General features: G+C 43.3%; 1 protein-coding gene, 2 long non-coding RNA genes and 1 other non-coding gene across 6 annotated transcripts; all 4 read right to left on the bottom strand.

Moving 5' to 3' along the window:
* Window positions 1–10,550: 10,550 nt before the first annotated feature.
* LOC115148232 (uncharacterized) lies at window positions 10,551–11,076 on the bottom strand. The gene is made up of 2 exons (XR_003866608.1): window positions 10,959–11,076; window positions 10,551–10,691 (listed from the first exon to the last, which is right to left on the bottom strand). It is a non-coding gene; the product is annotated as an uncharacterized LOC115148232 (long non-coding RNA).
* A 6-nt stretch (window positions 11,077–11,082) lies between these two features.
* On the bottom strand, window positions 11,083–12,042 carry LOC115148231 (uncharacterized). The gene is made up of 3 exons (XR_003866607.1): window positions 11,791–12,042; window positions 11,489–11,570; window positions 11,083–11,175 (listed from the first exon to the last, which is right to left on the bottom strand). It is a non-coding gene; the product is annotated as an uncharacterized LOC115148231 (long non-coding RNA).
* Window positions 11,940–12,037, bottom strand: LOC115149711 (Z30 small nucleolar RNA). Its single transcript, XR_003866963.1, has one exon. It is a non-coding gene; the product is annotated as a Z30 small nucleolar RNA (small nucleolar RNA).
* Window positions 12,043–13,049: 1,007 nt separating the features above from the next.
* Window positions 13,050–17,308, bottom strand: LOC115148786 (protein orai-2). Of its 3 annotated transcripts, none has more exons than XM_029691013.1 (3): window positions 17,219–17,308; window positions 15,633–15,868; window positions 13,050–15,347 (listed from the first exon to the last, which is right to left on the bottom strand). In XM_029691013.1, exons 2-3 carry the CDS (start codon window positions 15,861–15,863, stop codon window positions 14,748–14,750), a joined length of 831 nt encoding a protein of 276 aa, XP_029546873.1. In that variant the 5' UTR covers window positions 15,864–15,868; window positions 17,219–17,308; the 3' UTR covers window positions 13,050–14,747. The 3 variants fall into 3 exon arrangements, with proteins under 3 accessions (XP_029546873.1, XP_029546872.1, XP_029546871.1); XM_029691012.1 differs by having other exon boundaries at window positions 17,176–17,303; XM_029691011.1 differs by having other exon boundaries at window positions 17,131–17,302.
* Window positions 17,309–21,733: the final 4,425 nt, after the last annotated feature.

Raw genomic sequence — 21,733 nt, 5'->3', positions numbered from 1 at the left:
TTCCTGTGTGAGGCAGGGTCGTACTCTGCGAATGTTGTAGAGCATGAACCTACAGGAACGGGTCACCGCCTTGATGTTAGTTGAGAACGACAGGGTGTTGTCCAGGATCACGCCAAGGTTCTTAGCACTCTGGGAGGAGGACACAATGGAGTTGTCAACCGTGATGGCGAGATCATGGAACGGGCAGTCCTTCCCCGGGAGGAAGAGCAGCTCCGTCTTGCCGAGGTTCAGCTTGAGGTGGTGATCCGTCATCCACACTGACATGTCTGCCAGACATGCAGAGATGCGATTCGCCACCTGGTTATCAGAAGGGGGAAAGGAGAAGATTAATTGTGTGTCGTCTGCATAGCAATGATAGGAGAGACCATGTGAGGATATGACAGAGCCAAGTGACTTGGTGTATAGCGAGAATAGGAGAGGGCCTAGAACAGAGCCCTGGGGGACACCAGTGGTGAGAGCACGTGGTGCGGAGACAGATTCTCGCCACGCCACCTGGTAGGAGCGACCTGTCAGGTAGGACGCAATCCAAGCGTGGGCCGCGCCGGAGATGCCCAACTCGGAGAGGGTGGAGAGGAGGATCTGATGGTTCACAGTATCAAAGGCAGCCGATAGGTCTAGAAGGATGAGAGCAGAGGAGAGAGAGTTAGCTTTAGCAGTGCGGAGCGCCTCCGTGACACAGAGAAGAGCAGTCTCAGTTGAATGACTAGTCTTGAAACCTGACTGATTTGGATCAAGAAGGTCATTCTGAGAGAGATAGCAGGAGAGCTGGCCAAGGATGGCACGTTCAAGAGTTTTGGAGAGAAAAGAAAGAAGGGATACTGGTCTGTAGTTGTTGACATCGGAGGGATTGAGTGTAGGTTTTTTCAGAAGGGGTGCAACTCTCGCAAGACGGAAGGGACGTAGCCAGCGGTCAAGGATGAGTTGATGAGCGAGGTGAGGTAAGGGAGAAGGTCTCCGGAAATGGTCTGGAGAAGAGAGGAGGGGATAGGGTCAAGCGGGCAGGTTGTTGGGCGGCCGGCCGTCGCAAGACGCGAGATTTCATCTGGAGAGAGAGGGGAGAAAGAGGTCAAAGCACAGGGTAGGGCAGTGTGAGCAGGAACAGCGGTGTCGTTTGACTTAGCAAACGAGGATCGGATGTCGTCGACCTTCTTTTCAAAATGGTTGACGAAGTCATCCGCAGAGAGGGAGGAGGGGGGGGGGGGGGTAGGTTGTTATTCTGGCACCACCCGGCCAGGTCTCTGACCTCCTCCCTATAGGCTGTCTCGTCAGCACCTCGTCAAGATTTACTCACCAGAGAGCTAAAGAATCTTTCCCATGAGGGACTTTGGCAATCATGTCACAATGGCCATTTATACTGTAATTGATTTGTTGGTTATTGACTATATCCCTTCTGATCATTTGTAAATAATTTAAGGCACTAACATATCCCTAGCACTTATGATAGTTTAACATGGGTGGTTTATTCATTAGTAATTAACACTTAATTTAATTACACAAGGTCAGAAGTAGTTCCGTCTCATGTTCAGTTTGGAACATTCATTGACCTTTCTCAAAACCATACCTTAGTAATTGATCTCATTTCGACCAATAGTAAATGTAAAATTAGGGCCTATCCTTGTTTGTTTTGCAGTACATGGAGGAACAATGAAGCCATGTTCACACTGCAGGCCTTAATGCTCAAATCTGTTTTGGAAAACTGACTGTCCAAACAGCAAGTTACATGTGTCCAAATCAGATTTGTGTATGTTCAGACAGCAGTCATTTGCTGACATGACTATGCTAGTTGTCATAGTAACAACAGGTGTGTGTGTGTACTATGGTGAAGACTGATTAATGTTGGTGCTTCCTATCTCAGAAGTTATGTAGCAAGCTAAGGGGACAACAATTACTGCCATGGATGTTTCCCAATTGCTTCAAATGTTCAAAATCATAGTGTAAGAATGATTTTAAAGCCACAGCAGTCAACTAGCTAGCTAGATAGTTGTTTAGCTTTCTAGCACATTCACTAATTTCTTTGTAAACAATTAACAAGCATGTAGCCTAGTGGTTAGAGTGTTGGGCCAGTAACCGAAAGGTTGCTAGAACGAATCCCTGAGCTGACAAGGTCAAAATCTGTTGTTCTGCCCCTGAACAAGGCAGTTAACCCACTGTTCCTTGGCTGTCATTGTAAGTAACAATTTCTTCTTAACTGACTTGCCTAGTTAAATAAAAGTTTTAAAAAATATATTAATATTTTGTTACCACATGTTCTTGCCAAAACTGTTAAGACAGTAGCCAGCAAGAATCAAGATATGCCAAATAAGTCTAAAAACCACATGAGGGCAATAAATCAGATTTGACCGTTCAGACAAGTCGAATGGCCAGGGATCAGATTTGTATCTGATTTCAACCACCTACGAAGGTGGTTTGAAATGTGGCTTGAAATATCTTATTCCATGTGCTTTTTGGCTGTCCAGACTGCAAGAAAAAGAAAAGATTGAAATCGGATATACAAAAAATATAGGATTTGAGTCACTTCAAACTGCCAATGTGAACAAGGCTTAAGTGTGATGTCATCAGGGTTTAGGAAGTTTGAAATGTATTATTTACATTGTGACGCAAGTAATATCAAAGTCACTTTTATACTATGTACTCCTCTAGTGGTACAGACATGTTGTGAATGGTTATGGAACTGAAACTAATTTCACATTATGTAGGGGGTGTGTACTGGCGGCAGAGAAGTCAGGCGCAGGAAAGCAAAAACTGATTTACAACGGCGCAGTTTACTAAATAAACCACCGTAAACAGAACAATAAATGAATGGGTAAACAAAACCCGTTACACACCAGCATAACCTGCACAAGCACTACAATAAACAATTCCGGACAAGGACATGGGGGGAACAGAGGGTTAAATACACAACATGTAATGATGGAATTGAAACAGGTGTGTGAGAAGACAAGACAAAACAAATGGAAAATGAAAGGTGGATCGGCGATGGCTAGAAGACCGGTGACGTCGACTGCCGAACTCCGCCCGAACAAGGAGAGGGACCAACTTCGGCGGATGTCGTGACACATTAAGCAAGGTTGCAATGCGTTACATGGAAATATACTAATTTGTTTTTGAAACCCCAGCATAGATCAATGTTTGATGCAGAAGAACATTCATTTCCCATAGGTATCAAACAATTAAGTCACATTTAAGGGGAAACATTGATGATGCATCAGTTAATGCGGGCGGCAGGTAGCCTAATGGTTAACCGAAAGGTTGCTAGATCGAATCCCCGAGCTGACAAGGTCAAAATCTGTTGTTCTGCCCCTGAACAAGGCAGTTAACCAACTGTTCCTAGGCAGTCATTGTAAATAAGAATTTGTTCTTAACTGACTTGCCTAGTTAATAAAGGTTAAAATATAAAAAATATTTTCAAAAATGTAATAAACTCAGCAAAAAAAGAAACGTCCCTTTTTCAGGACCCTGTCTTTCAAAGATAATTCATAAAAATCCAAATAGCTTCACAGATCTTCACTGTAAAGTATTTAAACACTGTTTTCCTTGCTTGTTCAATGAACCATCAACAATTAATGAACATGCACCTGTGGAACTGTCGTTAAGACACTAACAGCTTACAGACAGTAGGCAATTAAGGCCACAGTTATGAAAACTTAGGACACTAAAGAGGCCTTTCTACTGACTGAAAAACACCAAAAGAAAGACGCCCAGGGTCCCTGCTCATCTGCGTGAACGTGCCTTAGGCATGCTGCAAGAAGGCATGAGGACTGAAGATGTGGCCAGGGCAATACATTGCAATGTATTGTGAGACGCATAAGACAGCGCTACAGGGAAACAGGACGGACAGCTGATCATCCTAGCAGTGGCAGACCACGTGTAACAACACCTGCACAGGATTGGCACATCCGAACATCACACCTGCGGGACAGGTACAGGATGGCAACAACAACTGCCCGAGTTACACCAGGAACGCACAATCCCTCCATCAGTGCTCAGACTGTCCGCAATAGGCTGAGAAAGGCTGGACTGAGAGCTTGTAGGCCTGTTGTAAGGCAGGTTCTCACCAGACATCACCGGCAACAACGTCACCTATGGGCACAAACCCACCGTCACTGGACCAGACAGGACCGGCAAAAAGTGCTCTTCACTGACGAGTCGCGGTTTTGTCTCACCAAAGGTGATGGTCAGATTCGCGTTTATCGTCGAAGGAATGAGCGTTACACTGAGGCCTGTACTCTGGAGCGGGATCGATTTGGAGGTGGAGGGTCTGTCATGGTCTGGGGTGGTGTGTCACAGCATCATTGGACTGAGCTTGTTGTCATTACAGGCAATGTCAACCCTTTGCGATAAAGGGAAGACGTCCTCCTCCCTCATGTGGTACCCTTCCTGCAAGCTCATCCTGACATGACCCTCCAGCATGACAATGCCACCAGCCATACTGTTCGTTCTGTGCGTGATTTCCTGCAAGACAGGAATGTCAGTGTTCTGCCATGCCAGCGAAGAGTCCGGATCTCAATCCCATTGAGCACGTCTGGGACCTGTTGGATCGGTGGGTGAGGGCTAGGGCCATTCCCCCCAGAAATCAAATCAAATCAAATCAAATGTATTTATATAGCCCTTCGTACATCAGCTGAAATCTCAAAGTGCTGTACAGAAACCCAGCCTAAAACCCCAAACAGCAAGCAATGCATGTGAAAGAAGCACGGTGGCTGGGAAAAACTCCCTAGGAAAAACTCCTGAGAAAGGCCAAAAACCTAGGAAGAAACCTAGAGAGGAACCAGGCTATGAGGGGTGGCCAGTCCTCTTCTGGCTGTGCCGGGTGGATATTATAACAGAACATGGTCAAGATGTTAAAATGTTCGTAAATGACCAGCATGGTCAAATAATAATAATCATAGTAATTGTCGAGGGTGCAACAAGCACGTCCGGTGAACAGGTCAGGGTTCCGTAGCCGCAGGCAGAACAGTTGAAACTGGAGCAGCAGCATGGCCAGGTGGACTGGGGACAGCAAGGAGTCATCATGCCAGGTAGTCCTGAGGCATGGTCCTAGGGCTCAGGTCCTCCGAGAGAAAGAAAGAAAGAGAGAAAGAGAGAATTAGAGAGAGCATATTTACATTCACACAGGACACCGGATAAGACAAGAGAATACTCCAGATGTAACAGACTGACCCTAGCCCCCCGACACATAAACTACTGCAGCATAAATACTGGAGGCTGAGACAGGAGGGATCAGAAGACACTGTGGCCCCATCCGATGATACCCCCGGACAGGGCCAAACAGGCAGGATATAACCCCACCCACTTTGCCAAAGCACAGCCCCCACACCACTAGAGGGATATCTACAACCACCAACTTACCGTCCGAAGACAAGGCCGAGTATAGCCCACAAAGATCTCCGCCACGGCACAACCCAAGGGGGGGGCGCCAACCCAGACAGGAAGACCACGTCAGTGGCTCAACCTACTCAAGTGACGCACCCCTCCCATGGACGGCATGGAAGTACACCAGTAAGTCAGTGACTCAGCCCCTGTAAAAGGGTTAGAGGCAGAGAATCCCAGTGGGAAGAGGGGAACCGACAAGGCAGAGACAGCAAGGGCGGTTCGTTGCTCCAGCCTTTCCGTTCACCTTCACACTCCTGGGCCAGACTACACTTAATCATAGGACCTACTGAAGAGATAAGTCTTCAGTAAAGACTTAAAGGTTGAGACTGAGTCTGCGTCTCTCACATGGGTAGGCAGACCATTCCATAAAAATGGAGCTCTATAGGAGAAAGCCCTACCTCCAGCCGTTTGCTTAGAAATTCTAGGGACAATTAGGAGGCCTGCGTCTTGTGACCGTAGCGTACGTGTAGGTATGTACGGCAGGACCAAATCGGAAAGATAGGTAGGAGCAAGCCCATGTAATGCTTTGTAGGTTAGCAGTAAAACCTTGAAATCAGCCCTTGCCTTAACAGGAAGCCAGTGTAGGGAGGCTAGCACTGGAGTAATATGATCACATTTTTTGGTTCTAGTCAGGATTCTAGCAGCCGTATTTAGCACTAACTGAAGTTTGTTTAGTGCTTTATCCGGGTAGCCGGAAAGTAGAGCATTGCAGTAGTCGAGCCTAGAAGTAACAAAAGCATGGATTAATTTTTCTGCGTCATTTTTGGACAGAAAGTTTCTGATTTTTGCAATGTTACGTAGATGGAAATGTCCTGGAACTTGCAAGTGTCTTGGTGGAAGAGTGGGGTAACATCTCACAGCAAGAACTGGCAAATCTAGTGCACTCCATGAGGAGGAGATGCACTGCAGTACTTAATGCGGCTGGTGGCCACACCAGATACTGACTGTTACTTTTGATTTTTACCCCCCCTTTGTTCAGGGACACATTATTCCATGTCTGCTAGTCACATGTCTGTGGAACTTGTTCTTTTTGTCTCAGTTGTTGAATCTTATGTTCATACAAATATATACACATGTTAAGTTTGCTGAAAATAAACGCAGTTGACAGTGAGAGGACGTTTCTTTTTTTGCTGAGTTTAATTATTCACACCCAAAACCTTTGGCAGTGATTACAGCTGTGAGTCTTTCTGGGTAAGTCTCTAAGAGCTTTCCACACCTGGATTGTGCAACATTTGCCCATTTATTATTTTCTATAATCAAGCTCAATCAAATTGGTTGTTGATCATTGCTAGACAACTATTTTAAGGTTTTGCCATAGATTTTCAAGTAGATTTACTTCAAAACTAACTCGACCACAAAGTTAATTTCTTAGCCACATATTTTGCAGTATTACTTTAGTGCCTTGTTTCAAACATTATGCATGTTTTGGAATATTTTTATTCTGTACACCGGCTTATGGTAGCGAAATTAACATAAAATTCTCAGGCAACAGCTCTGGTGGACATTCCTGCAGTCAGCATGCCAATTGCACACAAAACTTGAGACATCTGTGGCATTGTGTTGTGTGACAAAACTGCACATTTTAGGGTTGCCTTTTATTTTTCCCGGCACAAGGTGCACCAGTGTAATGATCATGCTGTTTAATCAGCTTCTTGATATGCCACACCTGTCAGGTGGATGAATTATCTTGGCAAAGGAGATATGCTCACTAACAGGGATGTAAACAAATTTGTGCACAATATTTGTGAGAAATAAGCTTTTTCTCCATATGGAAAATGTATTTTTTATTTCAGCTCATGAAACATGGGACCAACACTACATGTTGCGTTTATATTTTTGTTCCGTATACAATGTTGATCTATCTTCAGTTTTTTCCTATCACAGCCATTCAACTCTGTAACTGTTTCAAAGTCATCATTGGCCTCAGGGTGAAATCCCTGCGTGGTTTCCTTCCTCTCTGGCAACCGAGTTAGGAAGCACGCCTGTATCTTTACAGTGACTGGGTTTATTGATACACCATTCAAAGTGTAATTAATAACTTCACAATGCTCAAAGGGATATTCCAAGTCCGCTTTTTTTACCCATCTACCACTAGGTGCCCTTAAGCGAGGCATTGGAATACCTCCCTGGTCTTTGTGTTTGAAATGTACTGCCTTGACTGAGAAACCATTCAGATAATTGTATGTGTGGAGTACAGAGATGAGGTCATCATTTAAAAATGACATCAAATTGACTACCCTCAATGATCATGTTAACCACTATTATTTCACACAGAGTCCATTCAACATGTGACTTGTTAAGCACATTTTTGCTTCTGAACTTATTTAGGCTTGCTGTAAAAGGGGTTGAATACTTAAAAAAGATGAAATGTATTGTCCATTTATTTTACATTTCTAAAACATAATTCCACTTTGGCATGGGGTATTGTGTATAGGCCAGTGACAAAATAAATATCTAAATTCAATCAATTTTAAATACAGGCTGTAGCAAAATGTGGAAAAAGTCAAGGGGTGTGGATACTTTCTGAACTGCACTATTTTGAATTTTGAACAGGTCAGACTAAACCTACCCAATTTTGTTCTGCCCATCAACGACCGTTGGTGAGCAGGCAAGAGGTATTTTTTGTATTTTATTAGGCTTCCCATTAGCTTTTCCGAAAGCAGCAGCTACTCTTCCTGGGGTCCACACAAAGCATAATACAGAACAATAATAGACAACTGCTCAAGCACAGATCTACATACATTTAAAAACATCACACAGCCTACATATCAATACATGCACTATCTAGGTCAAATAAGGGAGAGGTGTTGTGCCGTGGGTGTTGCATGATCTGTTTTGAAACCAGGTTTGCTGTTCATTGGAGGAATATGGTATGGGAGTTACATGCAATAATGGCTCTATTTAATACTGTACGCTTTCTTGAATTTGTGGGACTGTGAAAAGACCCCTGGTGTAGTAAGTGTGTAAGTTCACTGTGCAAAACAATTTAGAACTTACAAAAATCAAATACAAAAGTGATGCAGAGTATTTACAGTGCATTCGTAAAGAATTCAGACCCCTTCCCTTTTTACACATTTTGTTACATTACAGCCTTATGCTAAAATGGATTAAAATATTTTTTTCCCATCAATCTACACACAATACACCATAATGAAAAAGCAAAAACACATGTAGACATTGCAAATATTAACAATAAAAACCAGAAATACCTCGATACTCAAACCCTTTTCTATGAGACTCGCAATTGAGCTCAGATGCATTCTCTCCTTTGATCATCCTTGAGATGTTTCTACAACTTGAGTCCACCTGTGGTAAATTAAATTGATTGGGCATGATTTGGAAAAGCACACACCTGTCTATAAGGTCCCACAATTGACAGTACATGTCAGAGCAAAAACCAAGCCATGAGGTCGAAGGAATTGTCTGTGGAGCTCCATGACAGGATTGTGTCATGGCACAGATCTGTGGAAAGGTACCAAAACATTTCTGCAGCATTGAAGGTCCACAAGAACACAGTGGCCTTCATCATTCTTAAATGGAAGAAGTATGGAACCACCAAGACTCCTAGAGTTGGCTGCCCGGCCAAGCTGAGCAATTGGGGGAGAGGGGCCTTGGTCAGGGAGGTGACCAAGTACCCGTTGGTCACTGACAGAGCTCCAGAGCTCCTCTGTGGAGATGGGAGAACCTTCCAGAAGGACAACCATCTCTGCAGCACTCCAAAAATTAGGCCTTTGTGGTAGAGTGGCCAGACGGAAGCCACTCCTCAGTTAAAGGCACATGACAGCCCAGCTTGGAGTTTGACATTCACCTGAAGGCCTCTGACCACTGATTCTCTGGTCTGATGAAACCAAGATTGAACTCTTTGGCCTGAATACCAAGCGTCATGTCTGGAGGAAACCTGGCACCATCCCTACGGTGAAGCATGGTGGTGGCAGCAACATGACGCTGTGGGATGTTTCTCAGCGGCAGGGACTGGGAGACTAGTCAGGATCAAGGAAAGAATAACAGAGCAATCCTTGAAGACCTGCTCCAGTGCACTCAGGAACTCAAACTTGAGAATGAACATGTGCGCCTTTGACTGGGTGGACATGTCAGTTCATGCTGCAAGCGCTCTGATCAGTTGGAGAACGTCCTACGGAAATGGTCAATTACTGTGTGTCCATGGAAGGGGGTGAGAACCAGCAGCCTTCTACGGTTTGTATTGAAGTCAACATATCCAGAGGACGGAAGCTAGCTGTCCTCCAGCTATACCATGGGGCTACCCTACAGAGTGCTTTTGAGGCAACTGTAGACCTTTGCAAGTGTTTAATGCAATTTGGTGACACGTGATTATAGTTTTATAAGGGTAACATGAGATGTTTTAAGTTATGAATTTCACTGAGGATGCTCCTCCCCTTCCTGAGGAGCCTCCACTGACAATTTAAATTCTACAGTTGTGGGTGTCACTGAGTAGACTGACACCCCATTTCATTGAGCCACAATCCATTAGTAAGGCTGTACAGTGAAAAATATGCCCCCAATGCAATTCTGAAGTCTAATATCCATTGAGATTGGATTTTTACTTTGTCAAATTAGCATGTTCCCTTGAATTTGTATAACAGTCCAAACTTGCCGCATCTAGTTCAAATATGGCACATTCCCCTTTGCACTTTCAATGAGGTACTCTGAAAACAAAATGTGTAGTCCACCATCAGTAATCCTTCTTGTGGCTAGTTTCTCATAGCTAAGTGACGTGGGCAATTTGCACATCGAGTTTGTCAAAGGGGGCATGATGTGACAAATGTAATCCAAACCCAGCTTCAACTTTACTCCCTGTTACAGGTATCAAACTCAGTTTTAGATAACCAAAGTAATCCCACTTAACTCAATTTTAGCACTAAAATAAAATGTTTGATGCCACAGACCATTTTCAAAAGGATTAGTTGGATTTTTAGGGGCAGTTCCTCTTCAATGCAGTAATGTCTGTTTAGAACAAGTCCAGTTTATTACATGAGGTATTCTTCAAATTAGGCTTCCAATGCAATATACTCCCTTAAATTTAATTTGTGAGATGTGAGCCATCCCCAATGAATTTGACCATGATCTTTCCCAAATTTAAAAGCCACTTACACATTGAGCCATCTTTGTTGCATGTTACCAATTGACTACCATGAGAAAAAGAAAACCGCTCACTGCTCTCATTAGTATCACTGCTTTTTATTAAGCATCCGCCTCAAGGCCTTGGTCAGAGCTTCTTTAACATGATCTTCTCCAAAGGCCAAAAGCTATTTCAAGCCTGCAAGTTCCCAGTGGATTCCTTCAGTAAACAGCAAAGGCATCTGAAAATTGTCAAAAGAACAAGGCTGTTAATACTGCTATAGAGCTACATCTAGCTGGAATCAGGTTAATAAAGAATTCCCTTTAACCAGGATGAATTTGAAGACTGGGACAGTTAACCCCATCAAGCTTGTCCTGATACATGAACCAGTTGATGAATAAAATACTAATTCATGATAGATTAGAATATGTGTTCTAATATAAGTGGACAAACAAGTACTTTTCATTGAAGTCTTCGCAATGTATTATATTTAGAAACAGGTCACAACCTCCATGCAGATATGTGAACGTGATCTATTGCGGTCTGGCGGGAGAGTTCTTCTAATATGATAAGGGGGCCTCCCATCTAGCTCCATAAAAAAAACATTTCAAATGACATCAGCTAAAAAGTTCACTCATCTTGCTGGGGTCCAGCCCACTGTTTAGAGTCACAGGCCATTTCCTTAATAATAAGGCACCTTGACAGATGATCAAGCACCTCTTCAACTGAAACAGAAAACCACATATTAAAGCAGTTCAAGACTAGATAACTGGTTGGACATTTGGAATGAATGGTTAAGTTAACCATTTCCTGCAAGTTATTCATATCTACGCAAATAGAAGCCACCAATGCCAAAAAAGATTTGCATCAACCAAGGAACCCTTGCAGAGCACAAACTGTTTTTCAAAAGGTCTAAGTACTTTGCATTGTTGGGGGTTCAACCCATCAAAGCCACTGTATAAATTCAATTATAAGATGGACCACCAGTCTCACCCCACATTAGTGGAGAGGATACGGACAGAGGGCATTTAGACTTACCAGCTCGGAGAGAAGATTACAACCAATCACACCTTGGTCAGTGACAAGTCAGGAAATGCTTCACATAGCTTGCCACCAAAACCTAATGGGAATATTTTCAGTTTGAAATGGAGCATACATGGCCATTGGCCAGAGTGACATCAGGAAAATTAGGCTGTTTTTACACAAGAAGCCCAACCATGATATTTTTCCAACTTACTGGCCTTTTGACCAATACGTTTTCAGAAAGACCAATAAGTGAGAAAAATAATAGGGCTACCAGTGTGAACACAGCCTAAGGATCCAGCTTGTGGGCTACATACCATTGGTTGCCAAGTTACTGGTGAACTGGTTCCAAGTCCTGAATAGCCCGCCTGTGATTTTAATAAATAGAAAACAAGTCAGTATCTCAACAGGATGTGATTAAACATTTGGGTATTTGCAGGAAATCAAACAGCTCATTTGGATATAACAGCTCAGAGAGAAGATTAAAATCAGTCACACCTTGGTCAGCAACACCCTTGAGTGTCAATACCAAGTCAGGAAATGCTTCATTTCATCATCATAGCTGCAACAGTGTCACAAGACCATACTATGCCATTTTGTTGGTACTCATTAGGTTAAAAACGAGGAACTTAATTACAGACATCACTCAAAAAGAAACCAAACCAGTTTCTAGACATTTTACAAGAGTAGCATCTAACCATTTGGCCATTGAAGTAAGAACTACTGGTAGCGTGATCAAAAGTAATAAAAAATACATACCCATCCTCTTCAATGTATCAGAGGCATTGTAATAAACTAGAAGATGTAGTGGTTTGGTGACTTGTCCCTCCAGTAATAAAATAATGCATAAACACAAGTTGCGTGAGCCATCCTTTTAAGTAAACTAACTTGATTGGATAGTGTGTGCTTGGGGTGTTCTATTGGCTATCACTTGGGACAATAATTACATGTCAAATTAGTGTAATGATTACACAGCTGTAAATGTTGTGCAATTGAACAAACCAGGGCCAGGATTGGACAACCACAATCACTATGGTAGCATCTTTGGTGTAGCACATCATCAGAATAGCAATTTGGCTGTTTCCAAATATCGCAGGTGTGTACCATCTGGCCCTCTTGAGACGTGGAAGGATAGACTTTTCAATTGATGCATATTACAGAGAAGCCAGACAACAAAATAGTCTGATTCTCTTTAATACATCCAAGCTGTCTGGGGCATTATCATTAATTCTGGAATAAACAAAGTGGAAAGTTAGCAGCTAATCAGAAACATTATCTTATGTAAGGCAAGATTGCCAAATTAGATGGGGCATGGCCTGTCTTAACTTCTGGGAATGGGATCATCTGTATAACTCTGGTATACTATGGCTGTGTTCCTCTGCTCAGACGTTGCTGACGTGTGTCAGCTCTTTACTATAAGTCAACCAAATGTTATAGCAATCTGCCGCCCAATGGCAATGTTGATGACATGGAACGGAACCATTGGTTGATGCATGCAACGTCTTAGCAGGGAAACACGACCTTGGTCTTCACAAGATATAGTCAGCTCATAAAATATAGACACGAGTACGCAGAGTAGGGCATGGAAATAACAAAATAAGATGAGTCTTTATTTAACATTCATTAACCAGATATGAAAAGACATGCTATTCCACAGAACCTTTAATAGACTACATAGTGCACAGAAAGCAGTAAATGTACCACAATACCCCATGTGTTGTTAATATCCAAAATAAGTCAGGTTTGAACAAATTGACAGCATTGTTTCCCCATCAACATACAATCCTTTTGTTTGGTCAAATAAACTTTTTTCAGAGGGGACATTTACAACACTTAAGTATGACCTGAAGAAGAAAACAATGTGACATTCTAGTATTAACACTAACTTTCGAACTAAACTACAAGTGCACTTTTGTCTTTTTCCACCACATTGAAAGAAAGGAGATTCTTGGTCAGAAAAATCTTTGTTTGGAATGTTAACTTCACTTTTTTTTTTTAAAGCTGAGAAAAAAATATTTATTCAAGAGAACTGGCACCATTGACTGTATTTACATTCCTCATCCATAGCTCACCACTCAAACCCACCAATAAAGTGTTAAGAATGAAAGTATTCAATAAGCATTGAGTTATGATCATCGTGCCTGGTTCATTGCATCAGTGATATATTCAGTAACCCTCTTCAATTTAATCATAGCCGACACACTTCCATAAAAAGAAATGGTGCAAATGACATTTGACACTGGTCTGCTGCAATAATACTATTGTAAACATGTTCAGACAGGTATTAACATGTCAGTGTTGTTTTGAATAGGACAGGAGCAATTACCTCGCCCTTTTTGGCACATAAAACATGTTTTGTGCCAATGTCGTAAAGAAAATATAATGCATAACAGTGGATATGAATTTCATGTAGTCATTCTATTATTTGTCAATGTTTATACTGTTTTGTTATATAAGCCAATGGAAGTTCACTAAACTATACTTTGGTGAGCATATACATTGTAACTTCAATATTAATTTGCTGTGTGAGCAGGTAGTCTCTTCTTTTAACAATAATTAACAGTAACTTAAAATAAATAAGCAGTCCTTCACTAATATGAGGAGATTACAAGTCTTAACGCCGAGGCACCGTAGCTATTCACTATCTTTGACACCACAGAGTAGCCTAAGAACTGAAGGACAGTTTATAGGCCTGGGAGGGAGTTCTATATAAAATATGGATTATAATGCAGATTAAATGAACATACTCCCCAAAGCATGTCTACACACAGCATTTGTGTGTGCTCCTATTACTGTCACCTACTGAGAAACATTACACTGTTTGGTGCAACATGAACAACTTCAAAAAGTAAATGGACTGTTGTTTCCACCCGCTTCTGTATCTGCTTACTGCCGTGATCTGTGTAAACCATAGCCTGGCATGACCACAATAACACTGCCTTGTGAGAACAAGCATGCAGTGAAGTTTGACATCTTATTTCGATTTTCACCACTTCCTTTATGAATTGTGGAGAGACGGCACAAATGAACAACTCACAAAATAGCCCTCAAGATATTAGAAAAGAAGTCCTATTTTAATGTACCTCAATACATCAGATCCTACTTCGCTCAGAGACAAGATACTATTTTCCAAAACAAACATACTCTAACCTTTGACCTCAATAAATTAGTAGCGTGGAAGAAATCCTTAATCCTCCCACTTATTCAGTGGAATTTTGGTGCTTGTCAATGCCATTGAGAGTGGACAGAAGAGCAGAAAGAGGAGCTAAAGAGCTCACACTGCCTGTAGGCCTCTCTCACACCCATCCAGCTGCACCTTAATCTTGTGCAGTTCCTCGATCTCCTGGTGGTGGCGCTCTGTCTTGTGGCTCACCAGAGAGCGGTAGAAGTGGATGGTGAATACCACAAAGATCACCCCCACCGGCACCATGATGATGGTGGAGGCCAAGGCCGCCTGCCAGCCGCTGTGCCCTGGCGGAGCGGCGGACGGCACGGCGGGGCCACTACAGTTCACCTTAGATAGTGCCAGTTCGGCAGCCGCCACCGCCACCTGGTTGGCAGCACCAGAGTCCACGGGCAGGAACTTGATCCAGCAGAGCAGCACCACCTCGGCCAGGAAGAGCAGGATGCCCAGGGCGGTGGAGAAGCCCCAGGCCAGCTCAATGTAGTGGTGCATGCGCTCGTGAGGTGACTCACTGACTGAGTTGAGGTTGTGGATGTTGCTGACCGCCTCCACATGCGGCAGGATGCAGGTGCTGATGAGCAACGCAAATAAGTGTACAGCCACCAGTACCGTGGTGCACACACTAAAGGCGATGAGGAGCATGCGCGGGTAGTTGTACTGCATCTCCAGCTGGACCTCCACCATGGCCACCTAGCATGGCACAACAACAACATCACCATCATCATTATCACAGTCCACCACCACAGTGAGCGGGATAGCTACTAGCATAAATTTCAAAACTTCCTACTTTTCAGATTGGTTCACATGCTATTAATAGCAGCCTGGGAGTGAGTGAGTTTGCTTTTTTTCCCTCGAGAGGTTTATCTGAAAAATGTCTCAGTCTCTAGTGATACAACATACAGGCTGCCAGGGAAATTGATCTTGAAAACAACTTTGAAGGGATTATTATCCCTGGAAAATAGTGGGGTAACTCACCATAGCAAAGCCTGAGAGCAGGGCAGAGGTGCGGCTGGAGGCTTTCAGCTTGGCCCGGCTCAAGTAGAGCTTCCTCCAAGACAGGGCCTGTACAGAGTGGTGATTGGAGGTGACCAGCTCCAGGTAGCTGCGGCGCACCCAGTCCCTGTAGTCCATCCCTCCACCCTCCGGCATCTGCTCTGAGCCCCCCGGGGCCGGGGAGCCCATGGGCACGTTCAGCTCACTGCTCATGGCAACTAGCAGACAAGGATGGATGGCAACATTAATAAAAGGAAATAAAATAAAATACATTTAGAGTTAATGTTTGTCGGTGGGCCAATTTTACAGTGTGGTCAACACATTTGAGACACTATGGCTGAATTCTTGAGACATATCCAAAACTAGGCTGCTCACTTTGCTGGGATTCCATTGTTTTATGAGTGGTTTGCATCCCCGTCTATAGTTCAGCCCAAAAAAACATGGCTATTGCCAGCTACACAAAATATTGAGCAGTGAGTGCTTGAAAGTATGGGTTGTGCCTTAATGCCAGCTGCAGCAAAAAAAAAGTGACATGGTTACATCCTTGTCAATGTTGGCTAAGAATTTAAACTTGTGTTTGACACATATAGTAGAGATTTAGACAACTCATTGTAAAACGTCTTCTCTTTTTAGTCATATGGCAACATCCTTGTCAGGAAAGTTCAACCTGATATGACCATGATGTCTAGTAGGTAGGTAAATCATTTACAACTTGGTCAAATGATTTGTAGCTGAACAATTCATTTTGTGCATGATATTCCTGAAGCCTGTATTACGGGTATTGTTCCCACACAGACATATGTCCATGTTACTGCACTTGTTTACGAAGACAGACAACCACCTGTGTCAATTAGCTTGCTCCAACACCTGTGTGTACACGTAACTGGGGAGGAAGTGTAGCTCGTTGGCTGGCGACACACAGATGTATGGATCTGTGTAAATCTGCTACAGTAAGTATATATAATTTATTTGAAAGATGCTTTCTCGCCGATATGAAAGTTATGTTTTCAAAACCATATCAAACGCGATGATTGGCGTTTCTAAACGTTAAAGCAGAGCGTCGGGATTGTAGTTCACATGGTTCCACCGGTAAGCGGTGCTTCTAGCTGAGAACCAGTGGGTTAATATCTAAAGCTAAGCACCCACCAAATTAATATATCGCGCTCACGCTAGCCAACTGTTTTATTGCTTTCTAGACAGCTTCAACCTTGCTCGCTGGCTAGAATCAACAGTGCGTGGAATATCAATTAACTAGCAAACAAACCATCAGGAAAAATAACAGGTGCAACCTAGCTAGCCATGTCATAAAATGTTTATTTCAGTCATTCCAGCGTCCAACTGCTCCGAGGTGTTGCTAGTACAGCTAACGTTACTCATAAAATATTGACGATGTTACTTCCTAGCACTCTGGCTAGCATCGCGTTGGCTAAGTTATTGACAAGCTCAGTAGGCTGCTACACGATTCTTGATATAGTTTTACCTTTTTTGCCAAGACGTCCTTTGACCTATTAATTCATCCACAAACCTTAGCGAACTTCGATGAATGAGAGGGTGATTAAAATACTTGCTGTGAGAGACTTGGCTACAATCTTTCCTTCGCCCTCACTGTTATTTTAGTCCGGAGCATCCTGGTCACGTGATCCAGGGCAGCGTACGAAAACTTCCTCTGTGGATGTTTTATGGCGGTTGGCAACCAACTAAAGTGCATTACCGCCACCAACTGTATGTTTAAGAGCCTGCTTGGCGATAACATCCACCTCCTCATTCCCCTCTACTCACCACATGAGCTGGTGCACAGAGGAACATCACAAATACCCCCATCTGTCTCACCCTATAAAAGCACTGTAAAACCTCATACAATAAATACATTCCGTATGTGCCGAGACATTAATTGCAGCTCATCAGTGCTGCACAGGAGTCAGAGCAGATGACTACCTTGTCTGGCTCACCACCTCCACCCACTCTCACCACCTCCATCAACTCCATTGTGTAAACATAAATGATCCATTGCTCTTTTTGTCACTGCCACCTTAAATATTAATAATTATGTATTTAATAAGTAGACGTGCACACATAATTGACTGTAGCGCATATAAAGCACCCACAAGTTACCGGTGGCTGAAAACAAAATCATCGCAGGATGAACGAGTGATGAATTTTCGGCCAAGGGTGGTCAATTCAAAAAATATTTTGTTCCTCCCTCGCCCCTTTCCCTGCAAGTGTATACTCGTCAGACGTCATGATACGTCATCAGAAGTGTCCACTTAATTTGAGGGCTGAGGGGATAGGGTGTGTCTTAAGTGTTTGGACCGCAGCCATAGTCAAGAAAAAATAATATTGTGTTCTTAAATGTTCACTTACAACTGAATCTACTCCTTCCTCAACAGTTCTTACCCTCTCAAGCAACCCTAGATCTATCACTGGCTGAGGGAGAAACCAAGGTGGGATAGCAGGAAGAACCATAGAGGGACTAAACTCCCTCCCCATGCCAATGCCTATCCACCCGAAACTTGTATTCAGATGTCATATTCCCAGCACTCTAAGAGCACCTTTTTCTTATGATGTGTAACCTTATGTCCTTGTAGGTTGACCCAATATGTCAAGGTTAGCTGTTGTCTTAACTTTAACAGCATCTCTCCCAAAAATTCTAATTGTTTATGACTGGAGGTAGCCTTTAACAGAGACACAAAGAAGATTATTTGTGACCCAGATCTTGACATGATCCATTTTAGGTAATAAACTACAAACGTTAAGATGTAAAAATGTCAAACCTTTTCTGCATTTAAAATCACACAGAGTTTCAGTACAAATCAGATTATTTGAGATTTCAGAACAACCTGTACTTTGCTCTGTTCACCCTGGAACAGGGTGAAGTACTACATCTCCTGCAGCGTTGATAGTGCAATGAGTCCTCCATTTTAATTAGTCCTCTACTCTCCAGAAAGTAAGTCAGCCTTTCCGTTATCATCCTTTCCATAAATGTACATACATGAGATGTCAATGCTATCAGACTATAGCTTGAAGGACTAGTAGGGTCTTTCCCTGGTTTCCGTATTGGCACAACTACAGCCTGCTTCCAACTTCCAGGCAGTTCCTGCCACACCTTATTGTAAAGGCCCAATTCTTTCCCCATTGCAGTGTCACTGAGATGAGCCATCGTGATGTAACACATCTCATCCTTCCCAGGAGATGTTACCCCAGCTTTAGCTAATTCTCTCTTCATCTCAGCCAAAGTAAAAGGGCCATTCAATGTATCCCCGACCATCTTTCTCTGATCCACGACCCCTGGCTGTTCTCCTCTGACCCTCACTCTCCCACATTGCCCCTCTTCTGTCAGATTATTTGAGCTGTGCACCTTCACAAATGCCTGGGCTAACATCTCTGCCTTCTCAGTATCTCTCACTGCAACAATCTCCCCACTTTTCAGCACAGGGAGATCCCAATCTCGTCTGACCCCACTCATCCTCTTAATAATCCCCCGTACTTCTCCCACATGAGTGATCCTGCCTATGTTTCCACAGAACCGGTGCCAATACTCCCTCTTAGCTGTCCTAATGATCCTCCTTAATACTGCTTGTGCTTGTTTATTCTGAATCAGGTGCTGGTAATTATGGGACCTTTTCAACATTCTGAAAGCCCTGTTCCTACACTTCACAGCTTCTCTACACTCCTCAGTCCACCAGGGACCTGCGTTTACTCTTTCTCCCCTGCCTTGTGGACCCTACTAATACTCCTCTACTCCATCATTCACTGTTTCTATATCTGAATTGAGATCGACCTGAGACAGCTCCTGTTCACTCAACTCCTGAAACTGACCCCACTCTGCTTTCTCAAAAATCCATCTCCACAATCCACTTCCTACTGAAACGTCCACCCTCATTCCTACAGAACACATGGTAGGATAGTGATCACTACCCTCTGTAGAGTCCTCCAATACCTCCCAACTGCATACACCTGCCATTGAACTTGAGATCAGAGTAAAATCCAGAGCAGATTAATTTCTAGTTATTGGGTCAATCCTGGTTCCCCGGCCTTCATTAAGACTCACAAGCCCTTTCTCATCAAGTAGTTTTTCCAACACTTGTCCATTTACATCAGTCCGTAACCCTCCCCAGAGCGTACTATGAGCATTAAAATCCCCACACCACATTACCCATCTATCTTGACCTACTAAATTCCCAAGGGCCATCAACTCTAGCCTCTCAAGTCCCCCCACTATCTCTACAGACTGCAACATACCCTTCTATTACAAAATCTAGAGTAGGATTAAACCATGTCTCCTGGAGACATATCACATCAAGAAGCTGTTTGAACGCTTGCCCATTAGCCATCAACCTTCTGGCATTCCATTGAAGGATCAACACCATTATGAAAATGAACCAATACATGATTCCTGGCTGAACTGATCATAAAATACTTCACTGCCTGCTACACTATGATCTATATCTTCTTAATCTTAGATTGTAATTTTTCTGTGCAAATGATTGCTGCTGTCACAACTGTAACAACCTTCCTCATGTCTACTACCAATCTTGTGTTCTCCCCCAACCTGCATCCCGACCGGCCCTGGAATACATGCTTTTCTAGGTGGCCCCCTTGTTTCTGCATGAACTACCTTCACTGCTTCTGCATATGAGATTTTACACCCACTCCGCACATGCTGCACTTCCACCTGTCTTCTCATCACTGCACAACCCCCATATGCCACACTATGGGTGTCCCCACAGTTACAGCACTTTAACTGGACCCCGTCTCCACATTCCCCATATTTTTATTACATTTTTTTATTTCACCAGGTAGGCCAGTTGAGAACAAGTTCTCATTTACAACTGCGACCTGGACAAGATAAAGCAGTGTGACACAAACAACAACACAGAGTTACACATAAACAAATGTACAGTCAATAACACAATAGAAAAATCTATGTACAGTGTGTGCAAATGTAGAAGAGTAGGGAGGTAAAGCAATAAAGAAGGCCATTGAGGCGAAATAATTACAATTTAGCATTAACACTGGAATGATAGAAGTGCAGATGGTGATGTGCAAGTAGAGATACTGGGGTGCAAAGGAGCAAGAGGATAAGTAATAATATGGGGATGAGGTAGTCAGGTGTGCGATTTACAGATTGGCTGTGTACAGGTATAGTGATCGGTAAGCTGCTCTGACAGCTGATGCTTAAAGTTAGAGAGGGAGATATAAGACTCCAGCTTCAGAGATTTTTGCAATTCGTTCCAGTCATTGCCAGCAGAGAACTGGAAGGAAAGGTGGCCAAAGGAAGTGTTGGCTTTGGGGGTGACTAATGAAATATACCTGCTGGAGCACGTGCTACGGGTGGGTGTTGCTATGGTGACCAGTGAGCTGAGATAAGGCAGGGCTTTACCAAGCATAGACTTATAGGTGACCTGGAGCCAGTGGGTTTGGCGACGAATATGTAGTGAGGGCCTGCCAACGAGAGCATACAGGTCGAAGTGGTGGGTAGTATATGGGGCTTTGGTGACAAAACGGATGGCACTGTGATAGACTACATCCAGTTTGCTGAGTAGAGTGTTGGAGGCTATTTTGTAAATGACATCGCCGAAGTCAAGGATCGGTAGGATAGTCATTTTACGAGGGTATGTTTGGCAGCATGAGTGAAGGAGGCTTTGTTTTGCGAAATAGGAAGCCGATTCTAGATGTAATTTTGGATTGGAAATGCTTAATGTGAGTCTGGAAGGAGAGTTTACAGTCTAGCAAGACACCTAGGTATTTGTAGTTGTCCACATATTCTAAGTCAGAACCGTCCAGAGCAGTGATGCTAGTCGGGCGGGAGGGTGCGGGCAGCAATCGGTTGAAGAGCATGCACTTAGTTTTACTTGCATTTAAAAGCAGTTGGAGGTCACGGAAGGAGTGTTGTATGGCGTTGAAGCTCGTTTGGAGGTTTTTTAGCACAGTATCCAAAGAAGGGCCAGATGTAAACAGAATGGTGTCGTCTGCATAGAGGTGGATCAGAGAATCACCAGCAGCAAGATCGACATCATTGATATATTCAGAGAAAATAGTCGGCCCGAGAATTGAACCTTGTGGTAACCCCATAAAGACTGCCA

Source organism: Salmo trutta, chromosome 15 (genome assembly GCF_901001165.1).
Source record: "Salmo trutta chromosome 15, fSalTru1.1, whole genome shotgun sequence".
Lineage (NCBI taxonomy): Eukaryota > Metazoa > Chordata > Actinopteri > Salmoniformes > Salmonidae > Salmo > Salmo trutta.
The sequence above is the reverse complement of the archived record's forward strand: the minus strand, read 5'-3'. Positions and strand labels throughout refer to the sequence as shown.